The sequence below is a fragment of the Trachemys scripta genome, unplaced genomic scaffold (genome assembly GCF_013100865.1).
Source record: "Trachemys scripta elegans isolate TJP31775 unplaced genomic scaffold, CAS_Tse_1.0 scaffold_30, whole genome shotgun sequence".
In the NCBI taxonomy this organism is placed as follows: Eukaryota; Metazoa; Chordata; order Testudines; family Emydidae; genus Trachemys; species Trachemys scripta.
In genome coordinates, this window is record NW_023260516.1 from 931,386 (window position 1) to 944,559 (window position 13,174).

At 48.8% G+C, this 13,174-nt stretch overlaps 2 protein-coding genes across 8 annotated transcripts in view; one reads left to right on the plus strand and one right to left on the minus strand.

The window, feature by feature from the left end:
- The window catches only part of LOC117870507 (immunoglobulin superfamily member 1-like), a 307,321-nt gene that overhangs the window by 176,830 nt on the left and 117,317 nt on the right, over positions 1-13,174 (plus strand). The gene's annotated exons all lie outside the window — the stretch shown is intronic.
- LOC117870509 overlaps positions 4,507-13,174 on the minus strand; it is a 47,761-nt gene continuing 39,093 nt past the window's right edge. The window contains exons 2-3 of one of the 2 annotated variants that reach the window (XR_004643997.1): positions 5,326-5,446; positions 4,507-5,094 (exon numbers count right to left, since the gene is read on the minus strand). Coding sequence is in view for 1 of the 2 variants with exons in the window: in XM_034757703.1 (XP_034613594.1) it covers positions 4,636-5,094; positions 5,326-5,547 (681 nt within the window). In the remaining variant the exon portion in view is untranslated. Of the gene's footprint in view, positions 5,095-5,325; positions 5,611-13,174 lie in introns of those variants that run through there. The other variant, XM_034757703.1, reaches the window with a different exon arrangement.

Here is a 13,174-nt window from a genome sequence, read left to right on the forward strand (position 1 = left end):
AAGGAATAAACACTTGAAAAGACAAATCTATCTAAAGACACATTTCTTTATTCAGCCCCCTTGGCATAAGTGTTTTAGTAAAAAAAAGAGCATGCAGAAACAACCCCAGGTTATAAAAGTAATGTACAGTGACAAAAAAGTTTTAGACTAATGTGGGTTATTTTTTAGTAAGCACAATTTGAAACAGCAGGGTTTTTCAGCAAAGCCATTGTCAGCAAAAACAGCATCTGTGAGCAGTGGATCAGAAATAAGAAGGCTGCTTCTTCCCCAAACTTTTTAACAAATGCAAGTAAAAGTTATATTAAGTCTTGTAAAGGAATAAACACTTTAAAATACAAGTCTATATGAAGCAGAGCCACCCAGAGGATTCAGGGGGCCTGGGGCAAAGCAATTTTGGGGGCCCCTTCCATAAAAAAAAGTTGCAATACTATAGAATACTATATTTTCATGGGGGCCCCTGTGGGACCCGGGGCAAATTGCCCCACTTGCCCCCGCCCCCCGGGCGGCCCTGATAAAGACCCATACCTTCATTTAGCACTTTTGCATATGTTTCAATAAAAAGTGAGCATGCCGAAACATACTAGGGTTAAAAACACAGAGACCCTGTTTATAAAAGTAAATCATAGTGATAAAAAAGTTTTTCCCCTGTGTTTTAAACTAACACGGATTATTTGTTAGTAAGAACAATTTGAAACCGCACGCGTTTTCAGCAAAAACAGCGTCTGTGAGTTAGTGGATCAGAGATAAGAAGGCTGCTTCTTCCCTAATTTTTTTAACAAATGCAAGTAAAAGTTATATTAAGTCTTGTAAAGGGATAAACACTTTAAAAGACAAACCTATATGAAGACACATCCCTGTATTTACAGGTGTGTTTCAATAAAATAAAGCAGGCAGAAACACCCCAGGTTTAAAACCACAGGTCCTTAGTAACAGCTAGTTTATATTCCCCTTATTCTGTAAACCAGTGGATTAGAGAGAAGGAGTTTGTTTCTTCCCGGACTTTTTAAAAAAGAGAGAGGTGAAAGTCTTGTAAAGGTATAAACACTTGAAAAGACAAGCCTGTATGAAGACACATTTTTTTATTTAGCCCCTTAGGCATAAGTGTTTTAATAAAATGTAAGTCTGCAGAAACAGTTCAGGGTTTAAAAACACAGAAAACCTGCTTATAAAAGTAATGTATAGTGATAAAAAAGCTTTCCCCTAGGTTTTAGACTAACGTGGGTTTTTTTTTAGCAAAGCTCTTGTTAGCAAAAACAGCCTCTGTGATTAGAGAGAAGAAAGCCAGAACATAACACAAGTCCTAGGCCTGCTTTTAAAACAAAATTATACCAAAAACGTGTACTAAAAAGAATAGTAACTTTGACTGGAAATAAGCTTACTATAGAAAATAAAAACTTTTTACAAAGAAAGTTTAAGAAAGCTAAAGTATGTACAGGGCTGGCTCCAGCATTTCTGCCGCCCCAAGCAAAAAAAAAAAATTAAAAAGCCGCGATCACAATCGACGGCGGCAATTGGGGAAAAAAAAAAGCCACGATCGGCGGCGGCAGTTCAGCGGCAGGTCCTTCGCTCCTAGAGGGAGTGAGGGACCTGCCGCCCCCGAATTGCCGCAGGTGCCGCCCCTCTCCCTTGGCCGCCCCAAGCACCTGCTTGTGAAGATGGTGCCTGGAGCCGGCTCTGAGTATGTAGCCAGAGCCCTCCTGTGTTTTTCCCCAGAAAAAAACAAGGGGCCCCCTGCTCTGCTCTTATTTAAACGACGAGGGCCCTGTAACAAAAGCTGACCAACACATAATATAAACCATTCAAAAATGTGCTTTTTTTAAAGTAATGCCTTAAAACCCCCTCTTTTTAACTTATTAAATAAACACACGAAAAAACAAACCTAGCTAAAGACACATTTCTTTATTTATAGGAGTGTTTCAATTAAAAAAGAGCAGACAGAAACATCCCAGACCTAAACCCACAAAACCTTTACTAAGAAAAAGTTTTCCCCCAAGGTTTTGAGTGAGAACCAGCCTTTTGAAGGTAGTGGGTTAGAAAAGAAGAAGACCCCTTCGAAAAAACAGGCTACCTGAAGACACTTTTTTCATTTAGCCCCATTTCAATAAAATGTAAGTCTGCAGAAACAACCCAGGGTTAAAAACACAGAAAACCTGTTTATAAAAGTAATGTAGAGTGATAAAAAAGTTTTCCCCTAGGTTTAGGCTAGCACTGGTCATTTTTTTAGTAAGGACAGCAGGCTTTTTCAGCAAAGCATCTGTCAGCAAAAACAGCCTCTGTAAGTCAGTAGATCAGAGATAAGAAGGCCGCTTCTTCGCCTGCTTTTTAACAAATACAAGTGAAAGTGATATTAAGTTTTGTAAAGGAATAAACACTTGAAAAGACAAGCCTGTATGAAGACAGAGCCCTTTATTTAACATTTTTACCTACGTGTTTCAATTAAAAAATAAAAAAGAGCACGCAGAAAACACCCCAGAGTGAAAACCACAGAACCTTAGTAACGGCTAGTTTATATTCCCCTTATTTTGTAATCCGGTGGATCAGAGAGAAGTTTATGTTCCTCCCCCCTTTTTAACAAATCCATGTGACAGTTATAGTAAGCTTTTATTTTCCTAGGGCTTTTAGATTTAAGTATGAATTTTTCTGTTGCATTATTAGAACGTCTTTGTTCTTACCCACGAAAGCTTATGCTCCCAATACTTCTGTTAGTCTTAAAGGTGCCACAGGACCCTCTGTTGCTTTGTTTTTAAATGTTTGCCACCCCGTGTGCTGAGACACCGGTACAAGCTCCTGTGTTTGTTTTGGGGCCATAGATTTTATTAAAAGAATACAACACAGGCTGGAGCTGGGGCTTTCTTCACATTTTAAAAACAGATAAGACTAATTAGGCTAACCAGTGCTCCATGCACTAGAGTCTGCCTTAGCAAGGCTCTAGGGGTCACCCCTTCAGTTTGCTTGTTTTTTTACACAGACATCTTTCCTAACTTTTTAAACGCTGTTAACGTTTTTAAAAAATGGTGCGATTGCATTGAAAGATACTTTATGAAAGTTATAACAAGTATTTTATTCCATTTACTGATTGTAAAAGACAAAAACCACCGCTTTGTGACCGCACGAAGCTCCGAGATAGCCTATCTGAAGAATACCCTCACCCCTTGACTTCCCCCCCATACTTTTACACTTGCTAAACACGCAGTGTTTCATTATATAAAGGTTTTGAACATTTAACACGAAAATACAGAATTGACTGGGAGGTAACATCACATGACCGTTTTAAAGGATATTCTGTATGCAGTGAGGCCTATTTAAGCATTATGTTTTTTTTAAAGTTTGTTATGAAAAACCAGTGTTGACTGAGCTGTAACAAAACAAGGCCCCTCTGAGGGATATTTTGTAGAAGTTTAGTAAACTAAAAAGGCGTAAGATACTAGCCTGTCCTTTTAAAAATAGTGTTTTTACAGTACCAAAACAACAACTGGGTAAGAATATGAAAACTGGCCATTGAGGGGAGTTTACAGATGTGTTTTAATAAAAAAAACAAACCAAGATTGCTTTTTAAAGTTTGGATTTATACAAACAACACAAGGAAAAATAGCGTATGTAAAAAAGTTAGCCGTTTTTTACCAGAGATACGGAGCCTTCCTCACCCCCACTCTCCACACACACACACACACACACACACACACACACACTCTTTTCTCCCTCCTCCCCCCTTTTTCTCTTCTTCTTTTTAAATGTTTTTTAAAAATCTAAACCAAGAACAAACACATTTAAAAAAAAAGCCAGAGCGACAGAGATCAGCCATGGGGGTACGAAAGCTGTCCTGAGTTTTAGGGGCCATGTCGATAACTCTTTTAGTGAAACGGTTTTGTCGGCAGCCTGTCTGTGTTAGTTGTTAGGCTTTAGCATGGGCAAGCGTTTATCATTTGGAAGCACTTTTCCACTTTCTGAGGTATTATCTCCCCCATCTTACGGCCTATCAGAAATATTAACAAAAACAAACTGAAAGATACTTTGTAGCAAGGCCTGCAAAGCAAGAATTACAATTTTGTTGATCATTATCTTGTCTAAGCCCCTAGAGAATATATTTTGTTTTGTTTTTATAAAACACTTTTATGCAAACTGTAACCCTAGGTGATGTACAGCATTAAATAATATGAAACAGTAGATGAGGGACCGGAGACGTTGTTGAAATCAGAGGGGCTATGAATAAGTCCTAATGCAGAGGGCCTTGGGGTGGAAAATGAAAAGGTCCAGCCGAAGCTGGTATGATTTAAGAGGGGTTCTGGGGCTACTTTGCGACGGTCCATAGGGAGCCTATAACCCTCATGCACAAACACCAGGGCTGGGTGAGGTGGCTGGGCCTTTGTTAGAGGAACAGGCCGTTCATATACCTTTTGTTGTTGATGACAAACTGTAACCTAACTGTGCATATACTACAGGGGCAACCTACCGCCCTTTTGACAAACCCCACATCCTTTGAACTCCGTAAAAACACGCTTTACACAGTTATTTTCAACTGACATTTTATTTTACAACATGGCCTGTTTTGTTCCCAAAACACGCTCTAACTGTGAGTGTTTTTTCTTGGTAAGATTTTGTAATTTGCTGAACGAAGGAGACGTTCAAAATTTTGCATTAAACATTTATCTGGTGGTTTGATGACTTATCTAAAACGCTATTAGGGTCCTCCATACACAAACTACCGCTAATTTCTTTAATTTTACAATTCACATCATCTAAAGACCAGGACACGCAGGCATGATGCCTCTGACCGGGGGCATCTATGGCGCACCCAGGACAATCCTCATTTTGTTTCTCTCTCGGGCAGTGCTTGATGATTCTGTGCACAGCCGCTCGCACAATTGCATGCATCACGGTTTTATGGTTATGAACTCGCACCGGCGTAATACCGAATTTCTCCCTCAACTTTAAATAGTACAGGCCTATAGAATAAGCGTCCCCCGCTGTTTTGGCATTTTGTGGAGCATCTGGTTTTGTGTCTGGGCAAAAACAGATCGGGCCCAAACCGTTCGGTCCTTCGGAGCTGTCGGTGTCCAAAACCTCCAAGTCCTCTGAAGAACTATCGTTCAGCTGCTGAAAAATTGACAGTAAGAAATGCGTGTAAGGCATCTTTGTACTTTTTCATAATATGATTTTAAAACCTTTTACACCGTGTATCAAGAGAGCCCTTCCGCATGCAGCTTTTAAAAACAACAAACAACAACTGAAATATGTCTCTGTGCAGGCTTGATCCAAAAGTCTCTAGCCAACCGAGCATCGGTCCCTGCCAAACCACCCCTTTGAATGTTCTTACATACAACGTACCTGTGCCTCGTCTCCGTACAGGCCTTCGTTTGATTCGTTTGGGTTCTCCTGGCCAGGGGCCAGAGTCTCAAACAAATCATGGCACAGCAGTCTGGCCTTGTGTTTCTCCACTGCGTTATTCCTGCGGGTACAGGCATCGTTAGTTATCCTTGTTTCCCCGCTCCCATGACCCGTCTCAAACTCTGTTTGCCACAATGGTGTGTTTGTTTCTTCAGGTCCCATAGCAGCGACCGTATAACCTCTCTTCGTGAAAAGCTTGACTGCTGGTGTTGGCCAAGGCCTTCGAGGTGCAGCCATCTTTCATCAACAGACCCATTTAAATAGAAGCTCCTCCTTACAACGACTGCCCTAAACTATTGGCTAAGAGTATCGTGTGCCCTCCCTCCCTAAGTAAGGAGGAGCTTCTATTTAAACGGGTCTGATGATTAAAGATGGCTGCACCTTGAAAGCCCTGGCCAACACCTGCAGTCAACACCCTGGCCACCCCACTAGCTCCTGAGGCCCAGTCTGTGACCCCCCCCAGCAGCCCTGGGTGCCCCACTCTGCCCTAACCTGGCTCTGCGGCAGGTGCTGTGATGAACTTCTGCTCCTGGGGGAATTCTGCAGCACGGGGCAGGCAGAGAATTTTTTCCCACACAGAAAATACATTCTGCCCCAGAAGTGCTGCAGTTCCGCCTTTTGCCCACCAGGGGCCGCTGTAGCACCAGAACAGCGGCTGTGTTCATGCTGCTGGCTGCTCTGGCACCACAGCGGCCTCTGGTGAGTGAAAGGCGGAACTGCAGCACGTCTTGTGCAGAATGTATTTTCTGTGCAGAAAAAACAAAATTATGCAGGACAAATGAATTATGCATGTCCTAGGGTTGCCAACCCTCCGGGATTGGCCTGGAGTTTCCAGGAATTATAGATTAATCTTTAATTAAAGATTAAGTCATGTGATGAAATCTCCAGGAATACATCCAACCAAAATTGGCAACCCTAGCGTGTCCACAGATGCGTAGAATTGCCCCAGGAGTAACAGACTGTGGATGCAGTGAGGTGTCTGTTAGCCCCGGCGCTGTCCCTGAGGCTGGGCACTAAGGGCAGGTTACAGGCACACAGGGAGGAGTTTGTGTATCCCCATCTCACTCCTGTTTTTGTGTGAACACAGAGCTCCCTGTGCCCGGACCCTCCATATCCGTCAGCCCCAGGGGGGTGATTGCCCTGGGAGAGCCGTCACCATCCGCTGATAGTATTGGTGCGAGGCCAGAAGGTTATTTCTGTATAAAGATGGTTTCCGAATATGGGAGCTGGATGCTGCTGGGAATGGGGGTGAATTCACCATCCCCAGTGCTAGATCGGAGGACACAGGTTCTACAGCTGCTGATCTGACTCCAGATTACAGCTGCCCAATGGTCGGATCCCAGTAATTACGTGCAGATTGTTGTAGCAGTGTGGGGTCTGGCGTGGCATCCCCACTCCCAGCCCTACAGCCTGCCAGATGCACAGAGGCTCTCTGGGCGAATGGGATGTTCGGAGCCAGGCTCTACCCTGAGCTCTGGGCCCAGCAGAGGGGACACCCAGCCGTGAATCAGGGACAGAGTCACTGGGGGGTTCCCCAGCCACTGGAGATTGGGGGATGAGGGAGGGGGGATTCCTGTCCCCAGGGGACCTTGGGGTGTCACTTAAACTGCCTCTGCCTCCATTTCCCCGTGTATGAACAGGTATAATCATTGTTCCTGCACCTTGTGTTTGGTAAGATAGTCAGGGCTTGGCTTTAGGGTAGGGGCTTTTTCTCACTGTGTCTGTGCAGCACCCAGCACCTCTGAATCCCAGCCCCCTCCTGATCTAACCACTAGACCCCACTCCCCTCCCAGAGCCGGGGATAGAACCCAGGCGTCCTGGATCCCAGCCTGGGGGGCCCATTAAGTAGATAGACGGGTACAGAGAGATGCTCTGGATTTAGATCCTCGGACAGTTTTAGTCGTAGCTCCCAGGAATCTCTGGGATCTCAGAGCGGTTCCTCTGGCTGGGTTTTCTCCCAGGGGCCCCGTCTCTTGGACCATGCAGTGAGGACGGGACGCAGTGACTGTGCCGGGGTCTGTCTCATGACCTGTCTCCTTCTCACTGCAGAGACCTACTACCCCAAACCCTCCATCTCCCTAAGCCCCAGCAGGGGGGTCGACTTGGGGTTAGCCGTGACTGTGTTGGGGTCGGCACCAGAACATGACGTTCCTTCTGTACAAAGATGGAAACCCAAACACACAGCAGGACACAGCCAGCTGGGGATGTGACTGAATTTCCCATTCGCAACGTGAGCCGGAGAGACACAGGGAGCTACAGCTGCCGTTATAGCATCAAATCGGACCCGCCCGTCTGGTTAGAGCCCAGTGACCCTGTGGAGCTGGTGGTAGCAGGTGACGGGCCTGGCTCAGTGTCCCCGCTCACAGCCCCACACCCAACCAGCCTCTGTGGGGGTCTCTGTGCTGATGGGATGCTCAGATCCAGGCTCTGCCCTGATCCCTGGGGCCCACTGGAGGGGGGGCGTTCCCCAGACAGGGGAAAGCAGCAGGCGCTGGAGTTTCAGGGCTGAGGGAAGGGGGAGTCCAGCCCCCAGAGAGAGCTGCAGAAAAGGGGGCCTTTCCCAGGAGCAAACTTCCCCAGGTGCCCCTGTTCTGGGGATGCACAGAGGAGTGGGGTAGAGTGGCTCCTGAGTTGGCATCATCCCCAGCGCTGGGTCGGGTACATCAGCTGATTGGTATTTATGGGTCACATAGATCTCTGCTCTGGGTCGTGGTTCTGTTTGGACCAGCACTGGAGAGATCTCACCCCTGGGGCAGTGGATGGGGAGAGATTGGAGCTCCCCGGGGGCGGGGAGAGGTAGATGGAGAGCAGTCCCAGGCTGGGGCAGTAAGGGGAGCAGGGTGCAGCCCTCCTGGCTGGTGGGAGTGGGTTGCTCTGGGTACCCCAGTTCCGGGGGGATGGGATACAGGAACTCGGTGCAGCCTGTGGGATCCCGGCGGGGGGAAGCTGTGAGACCCCAGAGACTGGGCCGAGGTCAGTGTCTCACCCTTTGTCTCCTTCTGAGAGCAGAGATGTACCCCAAACCCACCATCTCCCTCAGCCCCAGCAGGTTGTCCGCCCTAGGGCAGGATGTCACCGTTCGGTGTCGGGCTGGTCGCCGGAATGCCAGCTTCTCTCTGTTTAAGGTCGGGGATCGGACCCCATTGGGACACGCAGAGTCTGCTGGGGTTGCGGGGGAATTTCTCATCCGCAGTGTGAGACGGGGAGATGGAGGGAGCTACACCTGCTATTATCACTATGAAACAGATCCCTTCGCCTGGTCAGAGCCCACCGACCCCGTGGAGCTGGTGGTAGCAGGTGAGGGGCCTGGTTCAGTGTCCAGAGCCCCACGTTCAGCCGGACCCTTGGGGGGACTCAGCGCAGATGGGACACTCAGAGCCAGGCTCTGCCCTGAGACCTGGGCCCAGCAGAGGGGACACCTAGATGCAGAGTTGGAACAGAGTCACTAGGGGGTCCCCAGCCAGGGAAGAGCAGCAGCCCCTGGAGGTTCGGCGCTGACGGGGGGGACCCCGGCCCTAGGGGGAGTTGCAGATCAAGGAGCCTTTCCCAGGGGGATGCTCCCCCAGGCGGCCCCTGTTCAGGGGATGCACAGAACAGTCAAGGCCCAGGGGCTGCCCAACCCATACCGTCCCAGCCATATAAATCCCACACACACACGGGAAGGACCCTGACGATCGATGCTGACTCTCAGGTGGGGAAGGAGGGATCGCTGACGGACACAGTTCTGTTCCCGCAGGGGGAAATGACCCGACCCAGCCTGGAGCGGCGCTGGCTCCTGGACTGGGACCAGGTACCTGGGCCGGGGGGAAATCTATAGAGTCACAGATAATGGGGCATCTTCCCCCAGTGGTTGCCCAGGTAGCAGGACGGAGGCTGTTCTCAGGGGCAGTGATTCCCCCCCAAACTCGCCAATGGATTTGGGAGGGGAGAGAAGCCTCCTGCTTCAAACACAAACCCACCTCTAATGGGGTGGCTGGAGGCTTCCTCTGGGGGCAGCTGGGCCCATCAGTCGCCATGGAGCAGTCGGGGGGGACTGGGACTGGGACTTCCTGTGAAGCAGCCTGAGTCAGCCAGCATGGGAGGTGGGATGCCGGGCTAGATGGGCCCATTGGCCTCAGTCAGTGTGGCCAGGCCTGGCTGGTGCCATGGTACCACGCTGGGGAATTGGGGTCGGGCCTGACTGCCAGGGGAGAGCGCCCCCTACTGAGCCCCCTGCAGCGCAGTGCCCCTAGCACCTAAATCCCCCAAATCTTGCTTGCTCTGACCCCACTTGATTGACCCCTCCTGCCCGCCCTTCATCATCATCATCATCTGGTGTTTAGGGCAGTGACGAAGCTCCTCCACTCCTGTCTGTTTCTGGCAAGTCTTTCAATGGTTCCCCAGCTGTGCCCCAGGTTTTTCAGCTCGACTTCCGCAGCTCTTCGCCATGTTGTTTTTGGGCAGCCTCGTTTTCACTTGACTTCAGGTGTCCATCTGATTGCTACTGTGGTGATGGAATCAGTTTCCATCCGAAGCACACGACCGATCATCTCCAACGCCTCCTGGCAATGACCCTGCTCAGATCCTCTTGGCTGCACTGTGTCAATAGATCTTGGTTTGAGATTGTTCTGGGCCAAAAGATACGGAGGAGTTTTCTGAGGCAGGTTGTATGGAATGAAGCCAGTTTGGCCATGTCAGACTTTCTCATTCCCCAGCATTCTGCACTATAAAGTAGTGTTAGAATCATAGAATATCAGGGTTGGAAGGGACCTCAGGAGATCATCTAGTCCAGCCCCCTGCTCAAAGCAGGACCAATTCCCAACTAAAACATCCCAGCCAGGGCTTTGTCAAGCCTGACCTTAAAAACCTCTAAGGAAGGAGATTCCACCACCTCCCTAGGTAACCCATTCCAGTGCTTCACCACCCTCCTAGTGAAAAAGTTTTTCCTGATATCCAACCTAAACCTCCCACACTGCAACTTGAGACCATTACTCCTTGTTCTGTCATCAGGTACCACTGAGAACAGTCTAGATCCATCCTCTTTGGAACCTCCCTTCAGGTAGCTGAAGGCTGCTATCAAATCCCCCCTCATTCTTCTCTTCTGAAGACTAAACAATCCCAGTTCCCTCAGCCTCTCCTTATAACTCATATGCTCCAGCCCCCTAATCATTTTTGTTGCCCTCCGCTGGACTCTTTCCAATTTTTCCATATCCTTTTTTGTAGTGTGGGGCCCAAAACTGGACACAGTACTCCAGATGAGGCCTCACCAATGCCGAATAAAGGGGAATGATCACATCCCTCGATCTGCTGGCAATGCCCCTACTTATACAGCCCCAAATGCCGTTAGCCTTCTTGGCAACAAGAGCACACTGTTGACTCATATCCAGCTTCTCATCTATTGAAACCCCTAGGTTATTTTTGCTAGCCATTCGGTCCCTAGTCTGTAGCAGTGAATGGGATTCTTCCGTCCTAAGTGCAGGACTCTGCACTTGTCCTTGTTGAACCTCATCAGATTTCTTTTGGCCCAATCCTCTAATTTGTCTAGGTCCCTCTGTATCCTATCCCTACCCTCTAGCATATCTACCAGTCCTCCCAGTTTAGTGTCATCTGCAAACTTGCTGAGGGTGCAGTCCACGCCATCCTCCAGATCAATAATGAAGATATTGAACAAAACCGGCCCCAGGACCGACCCTTGGGGCACTCCGATTGATACCGGCTGCCAACTAGACATGGAGCCATTGATCACTACCCGTTGAGCCCGACGATCTAGCCAGCTTTCTATCCACCTTACAGTCCATTCATCCAGCCCATACTTCTTTAACTTGCTGGCAAGAATACTGTGGAAGACCGTATCAAAAGCTTTGCTAAAGTCAAGGAATAACACATCCACTGCTTTCCCCGCATCCACAGAGCCAGTTATCTCGTCATAGAAGGCAATTAGGTTAGTCAGGCACGACTTCCCCTTCGTGAATCCATGCTGACTGTTCCTGATCACTTTCCTCTCCTCTAAGTGTTTCATAATTGATTCCTTGAGGACCTTCTCCATGATTTTTCCAGGGACTGAGGTGAGGCTGACTGGCCCTTAGTTCCCCGGATCCTCCTTCTTCCCTTTTTTAAAGATGGGCACTACATTAGCCTTTTTCCAGTCATCCGGGACCTCCCCCGATCGCCATGAGTTTTCAAAGATAATGGCCAATGGCTCTGCAATCACATCTGCCACCTCCTTTAGCACCCTCGGATGCAGCGCATCCGGGCCCATGGACTTGTGCTCATCCAGTTTTTCTAAATAGTCCCGAACCACTTCTTTCTCCACAGAGGGCTGGTCACCTTCTCCCCATGCTGTACTGCCCAGTGCAGCNAGGGGCCCACACTTTCCTTGTCTTTCTTCTTGTTGCTAACATACCTGAAGAAACCCTTCTTGTTACTCTGAGGGGAGTGGGGGCTGGTGGGTTAGAGCAGGGGAGGGGGGGCTGGGAGCCAGGACTCCTGGGTTCTCTCCCCAGCTCTGTCCCTGATTTTCTGTTGCTTTGGGCACCCATCACTTCCCTCCCCCTCTGCCTCCCTCTCCCCACTCCTGGCCCCATCTCACCCCAGTCCCTTGTCCCCTCCACTGGCAGGTTCCCCGTCCTCAGGCCTGACCCCTGCGCCCCCAGTGGGGGAGTGAGGGGAGGGGGCAGGACTGCGCATCCATGGGGTGCCTGCCCCCTGGGTGTTTCCGGCCTCAACCCCAGTGCCTGGGCCCTGCCTCCGCTCCCTCCGGCCATGGAAAATGTGAGCGTGTTTCCCCGGCAGCTGTTTGCCGTGGAGCCGGGCCAGCCCCAGAGTGGAAGGGCAGGCGGGGGTCAGAGAACGGCCATGCTTCAGCAGCATCTGAGGCAGCCCCAGCCCGCCTGCTCCCATGGGGGGGCAGAAGGGGACCCCACAGCAGATGTTGGGGAAGCTCCCCAGCCCGGCCCTTCCCCATGGCTGGACCCGAGGATGGGGTCGTGCCCCCCTTCCCTGAGTGACACACAAACATTGCGGGGGAGGGGGAGTTGAAAGTATGCAGCTCTGATAAATCTTGAGTTTGGTGTGGGTGTTGTATTTTGATGGTTTCTAGACTGTATTTAAGCTCCTGAAGGTGTTCCTGGCTTTACTGATTTTGTTCCAGATGTTCTGGCTTGTTCCACCGTCCTGGCTGATGGTGCTGCCCAAGTATGTGAATGTTTCTACATTGGTGAGAACATAATCCTCTAGCCGTACTGGTGATGGTGAGACAATATTAAAGATCATGATATCTGTCTTATTGTGGTTGATTTTCAGTCCAATTTGCTGGCTGAATGCACTGAGTCAAATTGGGTTTTTTTGTATTCACAAGAAGGGGTGAACATAGGCTCAGGGCTAAGAGTGTGTATGTTTTTGTTGGTTTGCGTTAAAGATCTGTAACTCTTGTAGGTTTTAAGTCTATAAATTACTATGGTTTTTAGACCTGCAAAGCCTGGGTTTCTTACTTGATCTGCCACAAGCATTTAAACTATAAACCACAATGCCTATGGAGATGGAAATCTGGGCAGCCATGACTGGGGACGCTTTCAGGGCCTAGTTGGGCTGCAGAGTGCCACTTCCCAAGGAAGGAGGCCAGATAGAAGATCTGCATCCAGGAGTGTGCATGTGAGGCCCAAAGCTAAAAACAGTGTTTGGATTCTGCCCAGACCTCGCCAGCTTGGAATCACATGGTTTCCAATTACAAAATTGGTGACAATCCACTGGGGGACTCAGGGAGGTTTGTAATAACATCTACAAGAAAAAAAATCTTCTGTGACAGAGCAGA